This window comes from Pogoniulus pusillus, chromosome 30 (genome assembly GCF_015220805.1).
Source record: "Pogoniulus pusillus isolate bPogPus1 chromosome 30, bPogPus1.pri, whole genome shotgun sequence".
Lineage (NCBI taxonomy): Eukaryota > Metazoa > Chordata > Aves > Piciformes > Lybiidae > Pogoniulus > Pogoniulus pusillus.
This window is the reverse complement of record NC_087293.1, coordinates 13,601,218-13,616,721: the sequence shown is the minus strand read 5'-3', so window position 1 is coordinate 13,616,721 and position 15,504 is coordinate 13,601,218. Positions and strand designations below refer to the sequence as shown.

Sequence of the window (15,504 nt, the reverse complement as noted above, 5' to 3'; positions counted from 1 at the left end):
AAGGCAAGTGGAAAATAGAAGCCCCAAACCAAAAATCCTCCACTCTGGACACACAGGTAGAGTCTTTAGCAGGCAGGCCTGCAGCACCCTCGAGCCCCCCGCGGCACTCACGTCGAGGATCGGCCCGTTGCAGTAGTAGCAGCGCGGGGAGAAGAGGTTGTGGTAGTCCTTCTCGCAGTAGGGCTGACCGTCGCGCTCAAAGAAGTTCCGGGACCCAATCTCCTCCTGGCAGTGGGTGCAGACGAAGTGCTCAGGGTGCCAAGTTTTCCCCATGGCTGTAACTACCTGTTAGGAAGACAATTCATGAAGGACAACTCTATCTCACTCTCCCCTAGACCACAAGACAAGATACCAGCTGGAGGTCAGCAAGAATGACAAGTTCTACTACTCGAGTGAGCCCTGGACTGGGGTAGCATGAAAACTGAATTACCTATCATCTCAGGAGAGGGCAGTCCCTCAAGGGCAGGGTAGAGGTCACTGGAGGAGCTTACAGCGTACCTAGCCAGTGGATAAATAGAGTACTTCAGTTTCTCCAGCATCTCCAGTCTCTTCAGCCTCACGAAAAGCCCTCCCCGTTACTCCCAGCTGCAGCCCAAGATCCAGCAATGAGACAGCATCTTCAACTCACCTGCCCAGCAATAGGCTTCTTGCAGGCTCCACAGACACCTTTGGCAACTGTAGCTACACCCAGCTTGTTCAGGTCAGACTGGAGACTTCCTAGCATGGTATCCAGCTGGCTGCCAGGCTTGGAGGTTGTGGATGGAGGGGAGCTGCTCCCGACTTTGCCCTGAGCCATGAACTGCAGGGAAGAGAAAACAAAGACTGTAAGGCTGCTGCACTTAGGAGCTAAATGCCTGCTCTGCCAGTGGCTCCTCTGTAGAGATGGACTGGAGACCCTTAGGAAAGAGCTACATTCATTGCAGAAGTCAGGGATCAAGGACACACACGTATTCTGCTCATGCAGAGACCCTGGGATGTTTAACAGCAGAGTTGTGAAGTGAGGGTTTGATTTTTCATTCACTGAGCATACAGCAGAAGTCACCAGCACATCCCAAGCAGTCAGTACTGTGCTCTCTAAACCTCTGCCAAAAATCTCCCTTTACCTCATCGGTTCCTGGCCAGCTGACAAGGCAGAGACGCCATCCAGAGGGCCCCTTCCTCTTGACCTCTATTATTTCTATGCTGCTCTTGGATCTCAGTTGTCACTCCTCTGATAGAGATCCCTTGCCCCTTCATCACTGCACCTCCCTTTTGGCTAGAATATCTTCTCCCTTCCCCTGTCCCACTTTGCATCACCTTCTGCACCTCTTTTTGCCAAGTCTCCTTTGCCTCCATCAGGTGGCTCTCATCCCAGGCCTGAGCTCAGAAGTGGAAGCAGGCAGGAATTAAATCCCCTCACGCTGCCTGCTGTTTACCTACAGAGCTGGCAGCGCACCCAGCACAGAGCTCCAGCAGCCAGGGCTGCCACATCTATTGCTGGACTGCTGGATTAACATCCTTGTCTCTGAGGCTGTTGCTGAACCTCACACTACAGGTGGCTAGGAAAGGTTTCTCAGAGGATGGGGAGAAATGTTTTACTTGGGTTCCTAACTCACAAAGTTTATGACCATTGTGGCCACCAAAGCTGCCTTTGCAGGCAAACTGCTATAATGAAATACAGATTATTTCAGCTGACTTTGCACTGCAAGAGCTACCATCAACTTTAGAGAGATCCAGAGAAATCTCTCTGAGATGCTGGTCTGGGGCACATTTTCTCCTAGAAAAAGATTAGATTACACCAGACACAATATCTACACTTGTGAACAACCCACCAGCCTGCTGCCAGCACAGCCAGGGAAGCAGGAACTCACCAAAGGCTTCACAACCTTGGCAGAGCAAGCCCTTCCAGCCACAGGAGGAGCTCTGCTCCCTGTCCCACAGATGGTCATATCTTGTACTTAACTGGTTTACTCAATCACAAACCTTCACAGGATCACAGGATGTTAGGGGTTGGAAAGAACCCAAGGAGATCATGGAGTCCAACCCCCGTGCCACAGCAGGACCACACAATCTAGCTCAGGTCACACAGGAACACATCCAGACAGGCCTTAAAAGGCTCCAGAGAAGGAGACTCCACAACCTCTCTGGGCAGCCTGTGCCAGTGCTCTGGGACCCTTACAGTCAAGATCCCCCTTGTGTTGAGGTGGAACCTCCTGTGCTGCAGCTTCCATCCACTGCTCCTTGTCCTATCCCAGGGAGCAGTGAGCAGAGCCTGTCCCCCGCTCCTGACCCCCAGCCCTCAGATGTTCATAAACATTTATTAAGTACCCTCTCAGTCTTCTCTTCTCCAGACTGAAAAGTCCCAGGTCCCTCAGCCTCTCCTCATCAGGCAGTGCTCCAGTCCCCTCATCATCCTCGTAGCCCTCCGCTGGACCCTCTCCAGCAGATCTCTGTCCCTCTAAAACTGGGGAGCCCAAAACTGAACACAGTATTCAAGATGAGGTCTCACCAGGATAGAGTAGAGGGGGAGGAGAACCTCCCTTGATCTGCTGGACACACTCTGCTTAATACACCCCAGGATCTCATTGGCCTTCTTGGCCACAAGGGCACATTGCTGTGCCGTGGATGTTAGCCACCAGCACTCCCAGATCCCTCTCCACAGGGCTGCTCTCCAGCAGATCACCTCCCAGCCTGTACTGGTGCAGTTTATTATTCCTTCCCAGGTGCAGGACTCTGCACTTGTCCTTGTTGGACCTCATTTGGTTCCTCTGTGCCCAGCTCTCAGTCTGTCCAGGTCTCGCTGGATGGCTGCACAGCCTTCAGCTGTACCAGCCAAGCCTCCCAGCTTGGTGTCCCCTTGGTTTCTACTCACTTGTGTAAAAATTCTCATGGCATACATAAGTTCAGTGTTTTCACACACTCCTCACTAGCCTTGCCTTGCATGCAGCATCACTCTCAACAAAGCCTAACACACAGCTTTTCCTCTCCTCTCTCCCCCAGGCCATCCCATAACTTGAACCTCTCCTAGTCCAGCAGCATAGAACAGTTCTGTCAGACTGCAACACACTGAGCCTAAAGGTGAATGTCTCCAGTGCACACCATGGGAAGAAGACTGCTCACAGGAGGGAGACAGCAGACCTTTGGAAATAAAGCCAGGCCAGGGTTGGGACAAAGCCAGGACCTTCTGCACAGCACAGGATCACAGGATGTTAGGGGTTGGAAGGGGCCCAAGGAGGTCATTGAGTCCAACCCCCAAAGCAACCAACTTTCCACAGCACAAGGAAGGCAGCTGGGCCATGTTGAGAATCATACCCTCTCTCACTCCCACCAGGAGCTTGTGGCCACCAGGGAGGGCAGGCACAAATGCCACGCAGAAATGATAAATGCCTTCAGGAGAGAAGGATGAAATGAATTCAATGTGGAGTCTCACAGCACTTCACCCTTGCCTGTAAGGACCATGTGCTCCTGCAAGCCACAGCTGACTGCAGTGCAGGCACAACCACCTGTGCACCCTGCAACTGCTAACTGGCCTGATGGTCCAGTTGCCTTGACAGCTCATAGATGAGACCCCACCTGAAAGCAGCTTGCTACCACCTCCTGCATGCAATGCCTGCTGCTTACAGAGGACACTCAGCACAGCATCCACAGAAAATTCTCATGCAAGTGCCCTTCAGATTCCCACCCTTCACCCATGAGATCTGCTGTGGGTCAGGGTCAGTCAGGAGTGCTACAAGCAGCAAACCATGCACTACAGGATATCAGCAATGGTGCTGGGAGCTCTTGGAGCAGATCCCAGCAGCATTTGCAGCACACTCATCCACCAGAAGGGCACACCATGCTGAGGAAACAGAAAGGAATTCCTGCCTTGTTGTGGGTAGGGGGCCCGAGGGGTGCATGAGCAGCCACTAGATTGGCACTGTGCAGGAGAGGAGGAGCAGAGGTCACCTGAAAAGCACAGCAGTTTGAGATACAGAGGAGTCTCCTTGGTCACTGCTGGAGAGCTACCCAGGCACAGAGCATGGCACACCACTGCATTGCTCATATACATTAAGACATCTCACCACCCTGGAGCTAGAGCTCTACCCTGGCAGGAGATGCAAAATACAGCTCTTGATTACACCACCTCCTTCCCAAAATCCACTTGAACTATGGACCCCAGTCCAATGTGCAAACAGGGGCTGACTGCTGACCTGCTCCTTCCAGTAACAAGGCTTTGCCATCTTTCACTGTCCCCCTCTTTAAGAGAGATTGTGGCAGGGAGAGTTGCAGCCTGTGTTCCACAGCTGCCACCTTCCTCTCAGAGGGAAATACAGTCCCTGCTGCATAAAGTGATCATCATCAGACAGGAACCACACATGTCAGCATGTTCCTGCACAGGCCTGTACTGTGCAGTGCTAGGCAGGCACACTTGGGTGAGCCTTTTCTCCTATACAGCAGTTCAGTACCAGCCTTTACCTGACCTTATACCTACTTGATCTACCAACCTGGGAGTATCTAGACTGGAAAACATTACTAAAAAAAACCCTCAAATGAACAACAAACCAAAAGAGAGAAGCCTGCCTGCTTCTGTGGGAAGAAAGCATCATCTTCAGTCTGACAGCCAACAGAAACAACTGTCCTGGTGCTAGGGGTCCTTTTCTGGGGAGAACAGGAGCGTCTAGGATCTTCAGGAGGGGTGCCCACAACAGAAAACTCATGATAATCATTCTCAGAAGTTCCCCACTGGAAGAGAGGCTGGGGAGTCAAGGCAAAGGAAGAGGAGGAGGCTGGACTAGGAGCTGGGGTAGGTGGCATGTGGGAAGGCTGAGGTGTGAATGGAAGAAGAGGTGCAGGGCCAGAGAGATGAGAAGGAGCAGCGTTAGCAGGGATTGTCTTTGCAGCTTCTCTGGAAGGCTGGAGAGGGGAAGAGGCTGGAACAGAGATCATCTTCCTTGAGGGGTGTGGGGATTCTGGAGGAAAAACCACCTAGAAAGACATGGAGGAAGAAAATAGGTGAATAAATCCGAAGAGGAACCAACGAGCACTTCCTGCAGGAAGGCTAATTGTTACCACTATGTTTAAGGGGAAAAAGCAGCAAGAAAGAGAAAGGAACCAGAAACCATGCTTCTCTGGGTAGCTCAAGGGAGAGCACCATCTTATACCCACAGCTCCCTGCACAGGGGCAGTACTGGGGATAACAATGCATGTCTCTATGTCAGGTGTAGTTTTAAAAATAATCCCCTGACAGACATTTGTTGATATGTGATAGCAGCAGACTGCCCAGACAGGCACCAGCATCAGGAAATCCCACTCCAATCTTGAACAAAAAGAACCAGGACCTGAGTGCCTGTTCACTTTTTGTGCCAGACAAATGCGAGTCAAAAGAGTTAGTTCTTGATTTCGTGTTGCTTAGGACACTCAGAAACTCAATCTGCACCTCCATACAATGCTATCTGGGCTGGGGACATGCTGGAATTTCCCAGTGCATGTCCTGCTTTCTACCTTCTCCACTTGCTCTCCGGCATTCTGCTCTTTCCCCTGGGGCTGGGCAGCGACAACGACCCCCTGTGTCAGCCAGTCACCCTGGCTTTGCCACTGGTCCTGCTCCTGCTTAGCGATGCCCAGTCTGTCCTGCAGCTCTTCCATCTCACCATCTCGGGACTCAGTCTTGTGAAATATGGCAGGGCCTAGCTTACGCCTTGGAGAGAGGTCTCGATACATGGGATGCACATTCGCAGTCTCTTTTGTCCTCTTGATTAAAGATTTGATCTAACGACAAAGGCAACAGTATCAGCAGAGAAGAGCAAAGTCACAGCAAGCCCAGAGATGCAACGGCACAAACCCAAGCCATTAGTGACAACTGCGAGCAGGAAGAGTAATGACATTTGTTCCACAATGCCAAAATTCCTCTTGGCACAGCCCAGAACCGTGACTCAGTGCAAGGAAAAACCCTGTAAGGATAGTCACAGCAGCCAAAAATAACTATCTAGAAAAGGAAGGGAAAGATTAACAAGCAGGAAGCCAAGCTAGGAGGTGCAGCATGACCACTCCGCTGAGCCTTTAAGAAACCTCAGCATCACAAGGACAGAGGAGCCTCTCTGCTTGCCCTTTACAGGCATGAGGCTCTCGGTCAGAGAGGTCTGGTGCACAAAGCGTACTTCAAGTGCTGGAAGGAACACTCTCAGCTCCAGCTGTGAGACCTAAAAAGGTTAGCAGAGCAGAGGAGATGCCATCCCAAGTCAGGAACATCCTCCAGTGGTGTGAAACGGACCCTGAACTTTTCAGAGGCCTCTGTGCTCCGAGCCTTACCTCAGTAAGGAAATGGAAGTCCATTTTGCAGGGAAATCCCTACAGACTGCCACATCCTGTGCTTCTGTCTGACATGCAGAAGTGAGCACAAGATAAAGCAGAGATTTCAAACCTCTGTGACATGCAGCTGCCAGTACCAACAGTCAGAGCCTCATGCTGTTAATGTGGGTGAGGCCAGGCACACTCACAGCACACAAAATGTTAGTGTGTTGTCAAGAGTCCTAGCCAGGACTCATCCTACTCCTACATTCATTCAGTGCCTGCCTGGCCTGATGCAGAAATCCTCTCAATGGGTGGTTTGGAGATGCATGGCAGATCCCACTCAGCTTTTTCAGGAGATGGTGGAGCAACTGCAGAGCTCCTGAACTGCTCACTTTCCTGGTGGCCTCCGACTTTGGTTATGTTAGCAGCACTTGCCTTCTTAGGAGTTCTGTCTCTGCCCTGCCTCTTCTTGATCAGATCAGGACAGCCATCTACCTGGGTTTCACCCAGTACTGCAGCTTTTAGCTCCTGACCTTGCTCCTCTGCAAAGCCCAGCTGGTTTTTAGTGTCTGGGAAGACATCCTGCCGATCCAAGGCCACGATAGAAGGTTCACACACAGGATTCAAAACACTGTCATTCTTTGCATGTACCTCTGGCACATAAGCAGGCAGCTCCAGGGCCCACAGCTCATCTAAAGCCGTGTCCCCATCTCTGCCTTGGGAAGGAAGGGCTGAACTGTCCCTGAACGCTCCCTGCTGATCCAGTTCTTTAGGTATTTGTCCCTTGCCTTGACCATTTAAAGTGTTTGAAACTGGTACACTTGAGATTTTGGGGTCAGTCCTCTGCTCTTTCTTCTCAGTCTCTTTTGCCAAATCTTTCCTTAAGCCTTGTGCCTCCTCAGGAGCAGATCTACACTGAAACTCTGCACTGGAAGCTGGCACAAACTGGAAAGCATTTCTGGAAGCATCAGGCTTTCTGCTCAGCTGAACTAAGCTGCCTGAAGTCATCTGCACCCCACGAGTTGCAGAACCAGAAGAGACTCGTGGTGGGGGCACAGGGACCATTTCTGGCAAACTGGTCACATGTGGAGGAGCAGGAAAATGGCCTGAAGTAGGCAGAATTACAGTGTTGCTGCCATCCTCCATGCAGAGGACTGCTGATGGGGCCGATGCTGGCACTGCCAAATTCCCTCTGTGACTTGCAGAAGGGTGCTTAGAATGGGATAGCACTGGCAAGCTGTGAGGAGAGCTGCTGGAGTCTGCATCTGCTGAACTGGGCATGGGTTCTAGGGAGGATTCATAAGTCAGAGACATAGTGGAACTAGTCTGCAAAAAGGAGAGAGAATGAACAAGGAGAGAAAAAGATAAAGACAGAGGTGAGGAGAAGAGAGAAAGCAAAGAATTAACCATTACAATAATCATGACCTCCAAGTCAAAGAGTCATGTTAATCTAAAGCCCTACTTTCAAGAGCAGGGAAGTAAAATGAGGTATCAAAGCGCAGAATCAGTATGACAGTGAGCTGATCTTCACAACACATCACAAGAGATGAGAGTTCCACATCCATTAAGATCCTTTTCCTACACCTTTCTCCTAAGGTCCTGTGTTCACCTGCAGCTGTGATGAGGGCACACAGCGGCCACTAGGAAGCCAGCTACAAACCCAGGAACGTCTAACTGTAAGTAAAGGTCACCTTAACTTACTCATAGTCAGACATGTAAATTTTACATTTCAAAGCTGGAAAAGAAAGTGAACAATGAAAAGAACAAAGCATGACATTTTCTTCTTGATACACTAATAAAATGCTCCAGTTGGCTGAGTACATGGTAATGAAAACAAAGCTTCAGGGCATTCACAGCAAGAACAGATGACATGGGCTTTGTTCCATTCACATCACTAATCTCACCTTGGATGTGACACATACTGAATCTGTACCAGCCTGTCAGTCACTTCATGCCCTACTAAGCATTGCTTAGGTGGCTAGATTAGCCTCCTCCCCTTAGACCAAAGACTCCAGATCTACACTATCACAAAATCAGTATTCATTTTGATCCAAGTACAACAAGAACAACTGATACAGAGTTTTGGCTTTGCCTTGAATTACAGGGTCTTTTGAAAACAAAAGGCCACGGCTCCTCCTTTCTCATTTTCAGTCATTTCTGGCTGAACTCTAGTTGACAAACTGGCATTACTCCTTCTATTAAATAGGAAAAATTAGGACAGTGGCTTGGACAAGTACACACAGCAGGTCAATCTAAAACCAATACTGAGCCCCCTCAGTTTTAAAAACTTATCCACAAAAGATTTCCAAATCTAAGAGCTATCAAGACCTGCTTTGACTTGGTCACATTTTCCAAAGGAGCCTCTAGAAGTTAGGAACCGAAGTTCCTAAGCTCAGGTAAGGTATCTCAGTCTCTACTCACTTTTCTGAGATGCTTAACACAAATAAAAGATAGAATTAACCAGAACATGCACAAAATCTGCCAGTGAATGGAAGAGACATACACCTTCATGTGACCTTAGCTGCAACCACCCCGAGAGTTCAGGAGTTGGCATACAGAGACACATTTGCAAAGTCACAACTGTAGTGCAACAGGGAGACCAATGCTCCAGAAGGAAAGTGGAGTAGAGGGCCACAATTCATTACAGATTGTTCCTCCCCTGGAGTAACACAGCAAGACTCACAGCCACAGGAGAGAGGAAAAGCATAAGCACACCCAGTAGCTAAAATGAGGGAAATACTCACTATCGCCCTCACTCTGTATTTTGCCTAAACCAGCATCACCTGTAAAACTAACCTGGGTTCATGCTGTGGTTCCAGACTTCTTAAACTGAAGTCAGTAATTTTCAAGTCAAGACTATCATTTTGCTCAGAAGCAATTCTTTCCAGGCTATTAAAAACAGACTAGCCCCAAAATAAGTGCAATGGTTAAACACTCAGCAGTAATAGAACGGTTAAATGCAAGCATCTAGCTATGCAGTCAGCAGGCATCATGTTACACAGGGATGGCAGAGGTTGAGAACACAAGTGCATTAAGCAATCCCAGTGCCTGCTGACTGATGAGCCAGATAGCCAAAATCAAATGGATTCTGTAAGTGAAAAGAATGAGCAACTCATTAAAGCAAGCAAGAGATGATAAAAGGGTAACCTCTCGGTCTGTAACAGTGCCTTTTACTCTGGGGCACGAGGGAAACTAAACATCAGTGCCTTCACTCCTCCCATCCCCATCTACTGCAACTTCTAGTTGCACCAGCTACCAACTCCACCTAACTACACATCATACTTACCTTCTCTGTCCTATTTCTTGTAACCACACACACATCTGGTACTCTAACAGTAGCCTTTTATCTTTGCAAAGACTCCATTTCTCTCCCTGCCACTGGTACAGACTAGAGATCCCTCTATACAAGCAAGCTAATACCACTAGTGGGCACAAAAAGAGAAGGTAAAACAAACAAGGGCCCAAAGGAAAATGAAGCAACCTGGAGGACAGGAAAAAGGAAAGTAACTGTTTAAACAAGCCAATGACAATATTAACAAAAGGAGGATAATCACAAAAAACATGTTCCTTGTGCTTCAGGAAGAAGACTTGGACATAGATGAGCTCAATGCCTTGCAAAAGTACATACTAAGCCCTGCTCTTAAAGGTCTACTGCATTTCAGCTTGCCCTCAGAGCTCAACCAGAAACTAAGACAGGAAAGCAGACAGCACTGCACAAAGCAGCTCACCTCTGCTATGCAGGTTTTATTTGAGTTGTGCAAAGATTCTAAGGTTTTTTTTCTCCTCAAGACTGCAAAACATGTTAAACAGCCACACTTGGAAAATTCCCCTCCTTGTATCTTCCTAGGAAAACCTGTGCTGGGCAAGACCATTCTCAGTTGCTAAGAGCTCACCTAGGAGTAAAAGCAGTTAGCAGCAACCCCACCCTGAGCTTGTTTTCTGAGCCCTGATAAAGCAGCAGGGGCGAAAGGCTCAAGCTCACAACACACTAAAGAAACAAGGCACACCCACAGAGCAGGTGGGAACTCTGCTCTGCTTCTCTACAGTGCAGTTCTCAAAAAGACTGGATAGGCACTTGTGGATATCCTACACTGTACCCTGGGACCTAATAGAGAGGGGGAAAAGGCAACACTAAGGTGTCAATATTTGCAGTTGACTGAATACACACTACAGTAAGCCTTGAGAAAACAGTGAGTAACTCCTAGATTCTCACAAAATGAGGTACATGTGGCAGAACTGGCAGACTGAATTCAGTGCCAGCAAGCTCAAGGCAAGTGAAGGCCTGAAGATGGTGCATGGTTACTGCTGTGCTCTGAACTCACATTTGGTCAAAACTCCAGGTACTGGAATGACCTCCATGAAACATGCAGCACACAGTTCACAGGAATGGTGGCACAGAGAGGTCAACAGAAAAGCTGTCATTGGATGTGCTGTCTACCTTTCCTCACAAAACATTCCTCAGTTCTGCCTGTCCCACCTAAAGTCATGGTAGGAGGGGATGGAATTCAGTACAGACAAGAGACACCAAGCATCAGCAGAATATTCCACGAGGTAAAAGAGTTAGGGACTCTCTTAGGCTTAGAAAACAGACTTGCATGTAAGAAAGGCAAACACAACAATGACAATAAAGACAATATATTAGGTATTTGCTTTCTCCACCTCTTGTAACAAATTCAAGTGAAAAACTCAGTAAGGCTGAAAGCAGAGAAATATTTTTCATTTTGCTATGATTATAGGGAAATAAAAAGTCATTTTCATAAAGTCTCATGAAAATAAGCTCCAAGATAACCTTCTCATTCATGTAAGAATGAGAATGTACTTACATGAATAAAGAACAAGTCAACCACACATACATGCCAAGCATTTCACACATCAGGACAACCACAGTCAAGTCACTCCTCAGCTTATCCTACTATGAGACTTCCATGGCTATCTGAGACTGTTCCTTTCCAATACAACAGTCTGATTTCCAAACAAGAGTCTGAACAGTATTTGCTATCCTCTGCCCCCACATGAAGCTCAGACTTTAATCCCACTTTGAAGTGAATAAGAGACTGCTTTAAGACAGAAACCTTTGAAGTCTCCAGCTGTCTGATGCAAAGGCTTCAGTGCTCACAGCACATGCCTGAAAGATCCTCCCCAGGGAAACCACATCAGGGTAAAAATACCTCCAAAGAGAAGGGTCATCCCACAGAACAGAAGAGTCTGGTCTCTGTCAGTAAGCAGAGTGGCATCCCATGCTCCCCTAGTTCTTGTTAAGTACTCTGTACTGAGCAGTCACTAAGCTCATTATCTTTGGGAAGCAGACAAATTGCAGAATCAAAGAAAAATCAGACCCCAGAACTGCCTTAAACTGCCAGTGATGAGAATTTACAGCATTTGAGAACATCTATGGCAGCAACCCCTACAAAAAGCACAAATACCACAGGAAGTCTCTCAGAGCAACTCCGAGAGGCATTCTGGAGACCAAACAGGGTCAGTAGCTAGAGCTAACAGGCAAGAGAGGCTGGGGGTGGGTAGGACAAGATAAAGTATTAAGTTGTCATGACAAAATACCTTGAAGTCAGAGAGAGATGCCATCAGCTCATCCAGTTCTCGTGTAGCTGAAGAAGCAGATATCCGGGTCTGCTGCTGACTGGCGGTGACCCGCTGAGGGCTGCTCACCTCACCTTGGCTCACAGTGATTGCAGGGCTGGTGTTCAAAAAAAAATAAGAAGAAAAGAGTGCATTTAAGCCTGGGAGAGCATTCCTAGGATGAAAGTCTCACTGCTCCCCCAGGCAAGCACAGTGTGAGGAGTTTCATCAGCACTGCCCACCCTGGCCAGCCCTCCCCCAGCCCCAGCTCTCACAGCACAGGCAGGCCCTGTCTCTCTGCCAAGTCTAACACAGTTACACACACAGCATCCATTAAGAAATGGACGATGACCAAACATTCATTTTGTCAGACAGTGTGTATTTGTGATCAACTGTAAGTCTGAGTTTGAGCAATCCACCTCTCATAATGTGACCTGTACCTTTTCACCCAGGAGTAGATAACAGAGCAGCAGCATCTTCATGTACCTGCATGATTTCTGACCTTTAGACAAAGCCCATCTTCTGTTTGGCGCTCTCCTGCAGTATCTGCCCCTATGCTACTCCCACAGGAGTCTGTCCCACCCACATCAGCAACCACCAAGACACTACTCACACAGGACTTGGCACAGAACTCTCCAGCTCATCCAGCAGGCTCTCCACGCTAGGACGCACATCTTCGACCCCACGGGCACCGTTTCGCTTTGGCTTTTCTTTTGTAGGGGGAGCAGCCTTCCCTCCCACAGAGCTGCTGCTCTCTGGGACAACATAATGAGGTCCAGTCACACTGGGCAGCGATGGGCTTCTGCTGGCTTCATCTTAAGAAAGGGGAGCAGAACAGAACCATTCAGACTCCTGTGTCCACACATACAGGTGAGAGCAAGAGACTGTCCAGAAATCTTGTGGAACAACCATCTTTGAGAACATTGGAAACTTAACAGAACAAGGGCCTGAGCAACTTAATCTAACTTTGGAACTCCAGTTAAGGTAAATTTTGAAGCTGCCCTGGTTTTGAGCAGTGTGCTGCACCACAGCTTCCCAGAGATCCCACTTATGCTAAATGAATCTTTGATCAGGGGCTGGAGAGGTCTCCCTCAGTAAGGGGAAGAGAAAGCAGGCTGTTATTTTGAGAATCAATCTACCACTCCTACCAAATATCTTGCTACTCCTTACCTGCTGGGAAGCCACTGGCAGGACTATGCTGAACAGCATTCAGTTCCAGAAGAAGTCTGTCCAGTTCTGAGAGGTTGCTGCCCAGAGACGAACTGGTCATCGTGGGAGATGGCTCTGCAGACTTCTGCTTGTTTGGGAAACTAAAGATAAAAGGGAAGAGTGCAACTCAAGATACAGCAGAAGGATAGAGAGAAACATACATTATGTTCACAAACTTTACACATGTACTGTATTATATTCCAGCTCTGGCAGAAAGATGTGTGCACTTTGTGCAATGACTACAACACAGCCACTGCTTAGCCACATCTTCAGTTCTTGTTTAAAAAGAAACAGCATTGATGGGCAGGGCTTCAGATTTTAGCAATATGTGTTCCACTGCCCTGTAGCAAAGAGTTAACTGTCTGCAGATGCAGGGCGCACAGAAGAGCAGCAGAACCATTAGCTCACACACAGGAAAATGCCTTGTTTCTGCTGACATCACACCAAGCAGCAAAAACCTCCCCCCTGAAGCAAGACAAAGTACAAACCTCAAGCTATCAACAAAAAAGTCAAATATAGCAAGTTACGTGGCTGCTTCTTGCAGCACTCAAGGCCCCAAACCTTTAATCTGAGGAGCTCTAACCCATTTATAAGAAAGCAGTTTGAAACCATTTTCTACTGTGTTAAAACAGAAGCCTTGAAAGAAGTTAACCTGTACACAAGTGTGTATAAAACTCAGGCTGCAATTATTGCTAGTCCTATATGGGAGAATCCCTTTATCACACACAACTGCAAACTGTTTCAAAGCAAAACTTAACACCAATGCAGTAATTTGTATAGTCTTTGCACTGTAGCAACAATCTTCCCAATGTTGAGGTCAGAGAAATTGTATTTTTCTTAGTTTTACAAGTGAATAAGTAACTTCCAATGCTGGAGAGGTTCTCATTTTATCAGGAAAGTTACTTTCCCAAATCCAAAATGGGAGTCGCTGCCCTGGGCACACTGCTACATTATGTTCAGAAAATGAACACGTCACAGGCTTTGGGACTCTGACACCTGTAACCCCAGTAACAATTATGAAATTCCAGAAGGGCAGCTATTATCTTTCTCCTCAGACTGGAAATAAAAGAAGTCTCCACAAACCCGATATGGAGGAGGGCACAATTTATCCCGATCCAAGCATGCAAGCTACCATTCACAGCAGAGCCACACCGTGCCAGGCTCTTCCACAGGAGGACTTAGGACTGTAATTACCTCCATTTTGTACTAATTGCATGCAGCCATCTGAACAAAATTCCCATTACTGTCTCCATTGCTCCATCTCTGGATATGCCTGCCTCTACCCAGAATTAGTTCTGGCTGAAAGCACCTTTCTGCTCAGCAGAAAGAATTAAGCCCCTTGTTAGAACACCAGTGCCCACACTGTCAAAAGCTGCCCAGGACAGAGCACACTGCAGAAGGCCATCACAGCCTCTTCCTCACTCATTCCTGTCAGCAGAAAGGTCTGTGCTACCATACAGGCTGCTCCTCCAACCTCTCAGTGCAAGAGCAGCTGCCTGTGCAAATATAAACTAGGTATCTACCTATCTATCTACCCATCCCCTACTGAGGTTACAGTTTAAGGAAGTTTAAATTCATGTGAAAATTCAAGTCACTGCACACCCTGCTAAGCCACAGGGAACTAAGTTCCTGGGATAACTGACTCAAAGGCCACTCACTTCTGTGCTGGGGGGATGGATTTGACACTTGTCTCTGGATCATATCCTTCACAACACAATCCAGATCCTGTTCTGTCTGATGGAGTCTTAACCTCTCCTGCAGCTGAGCAAACCAAAGGGCCAGGTCAATGTCTGAAGTGAGCATGAAAGCTAGAGTGGCCTCTTACAAGAGAGGTAATCAGAACCAACACTAGGCAACATAACAGACACAGAGAGCAGTGTTTGTTTCCACTTATAGGTGACAGCTTGAGCCACAGCAGGCTCAAGCTGTGAATCAGGCTTATCTCTGAACAGGGACAAGATACCTGTAGACGTGTTCCTCTTCACTGGCACGGGGAGAAGGAGAGCTGAGCCCGTCCTTAGGACCAGAGGCACTGGAGCTTTTGGCACTAGAGCTGTATATAGGAGACTGGGACTGAGGCTGTGAAAATGAGATTTGCATTGGAAACTGAGAATACAAAACAGCTACGTACTGCACTGCAACCCCACACACGGATAGGGCAGAGCAAGGCCCCGCAGAAGCAAAATTAATCTGCTACATAGCCAGCCTCTATCAGATGAGCTACACCAGGAAAAACTGTTCCCTCCTGCTTCAGATTTGCCTGCCTGTGCTGGAAAACCCCAGTCTGCTTTCCACAGGCTACGCATGGATGACTAACACTAATCTCATCACACTCCCACTTCGTCAGAGCAAGGGTTTCAAATTCTTTTTTACCACTTGCTCCAACTGATTAGCTCCATTAAAAACCCACCTCACCCCCTATTTTCCCACTCTGTTCACAACTAAATTCATCCTCAACTCTTGCTATTTCCC

At 47.9% G+C, this 15,504-nt stretch overlaps 1 protein-coding gene across 2 annotated transcripts in view; it reads right to left on the bottom strand.

Annotated features, from left to right (window-relative positions):
• Window positions 1-15,504, bottom strand: part of PXN (paxillin) — a 51,164-nt gene that overhangs the window by 6,447 nt on the left and 29,213 nt on the right. For both annotated transcript variants that reach the window (XM_064168417.1, XM_064168418.1), the window contains exons 3-8: window positions 14,996-15,111; window positions 12,994-13,133; window positions 12,437-12,638; window positions 11,806-11,941; window positions 629-799; window positions 112-285 (exon numbers count right to left, since the gene is read on the bottom strand). In XM_064168417.1, the coding sequence (XP_064024487.1) occupies window positions 112-285; window positions 629-799; window positions 11,806-11,941; window positions 12,437-12,638; window positions 12,994-13,133; window positions 14,996-15,111 (939 nt within the window). The remainder of the gene's footprint in view (window positions 1-111; window positions 286-628; window positions 800-11,805; window positions 11,942-12,436; window positions 12,639-12,993; window positions 13,134-14,995; window positions 15,112-15,504) is intronic.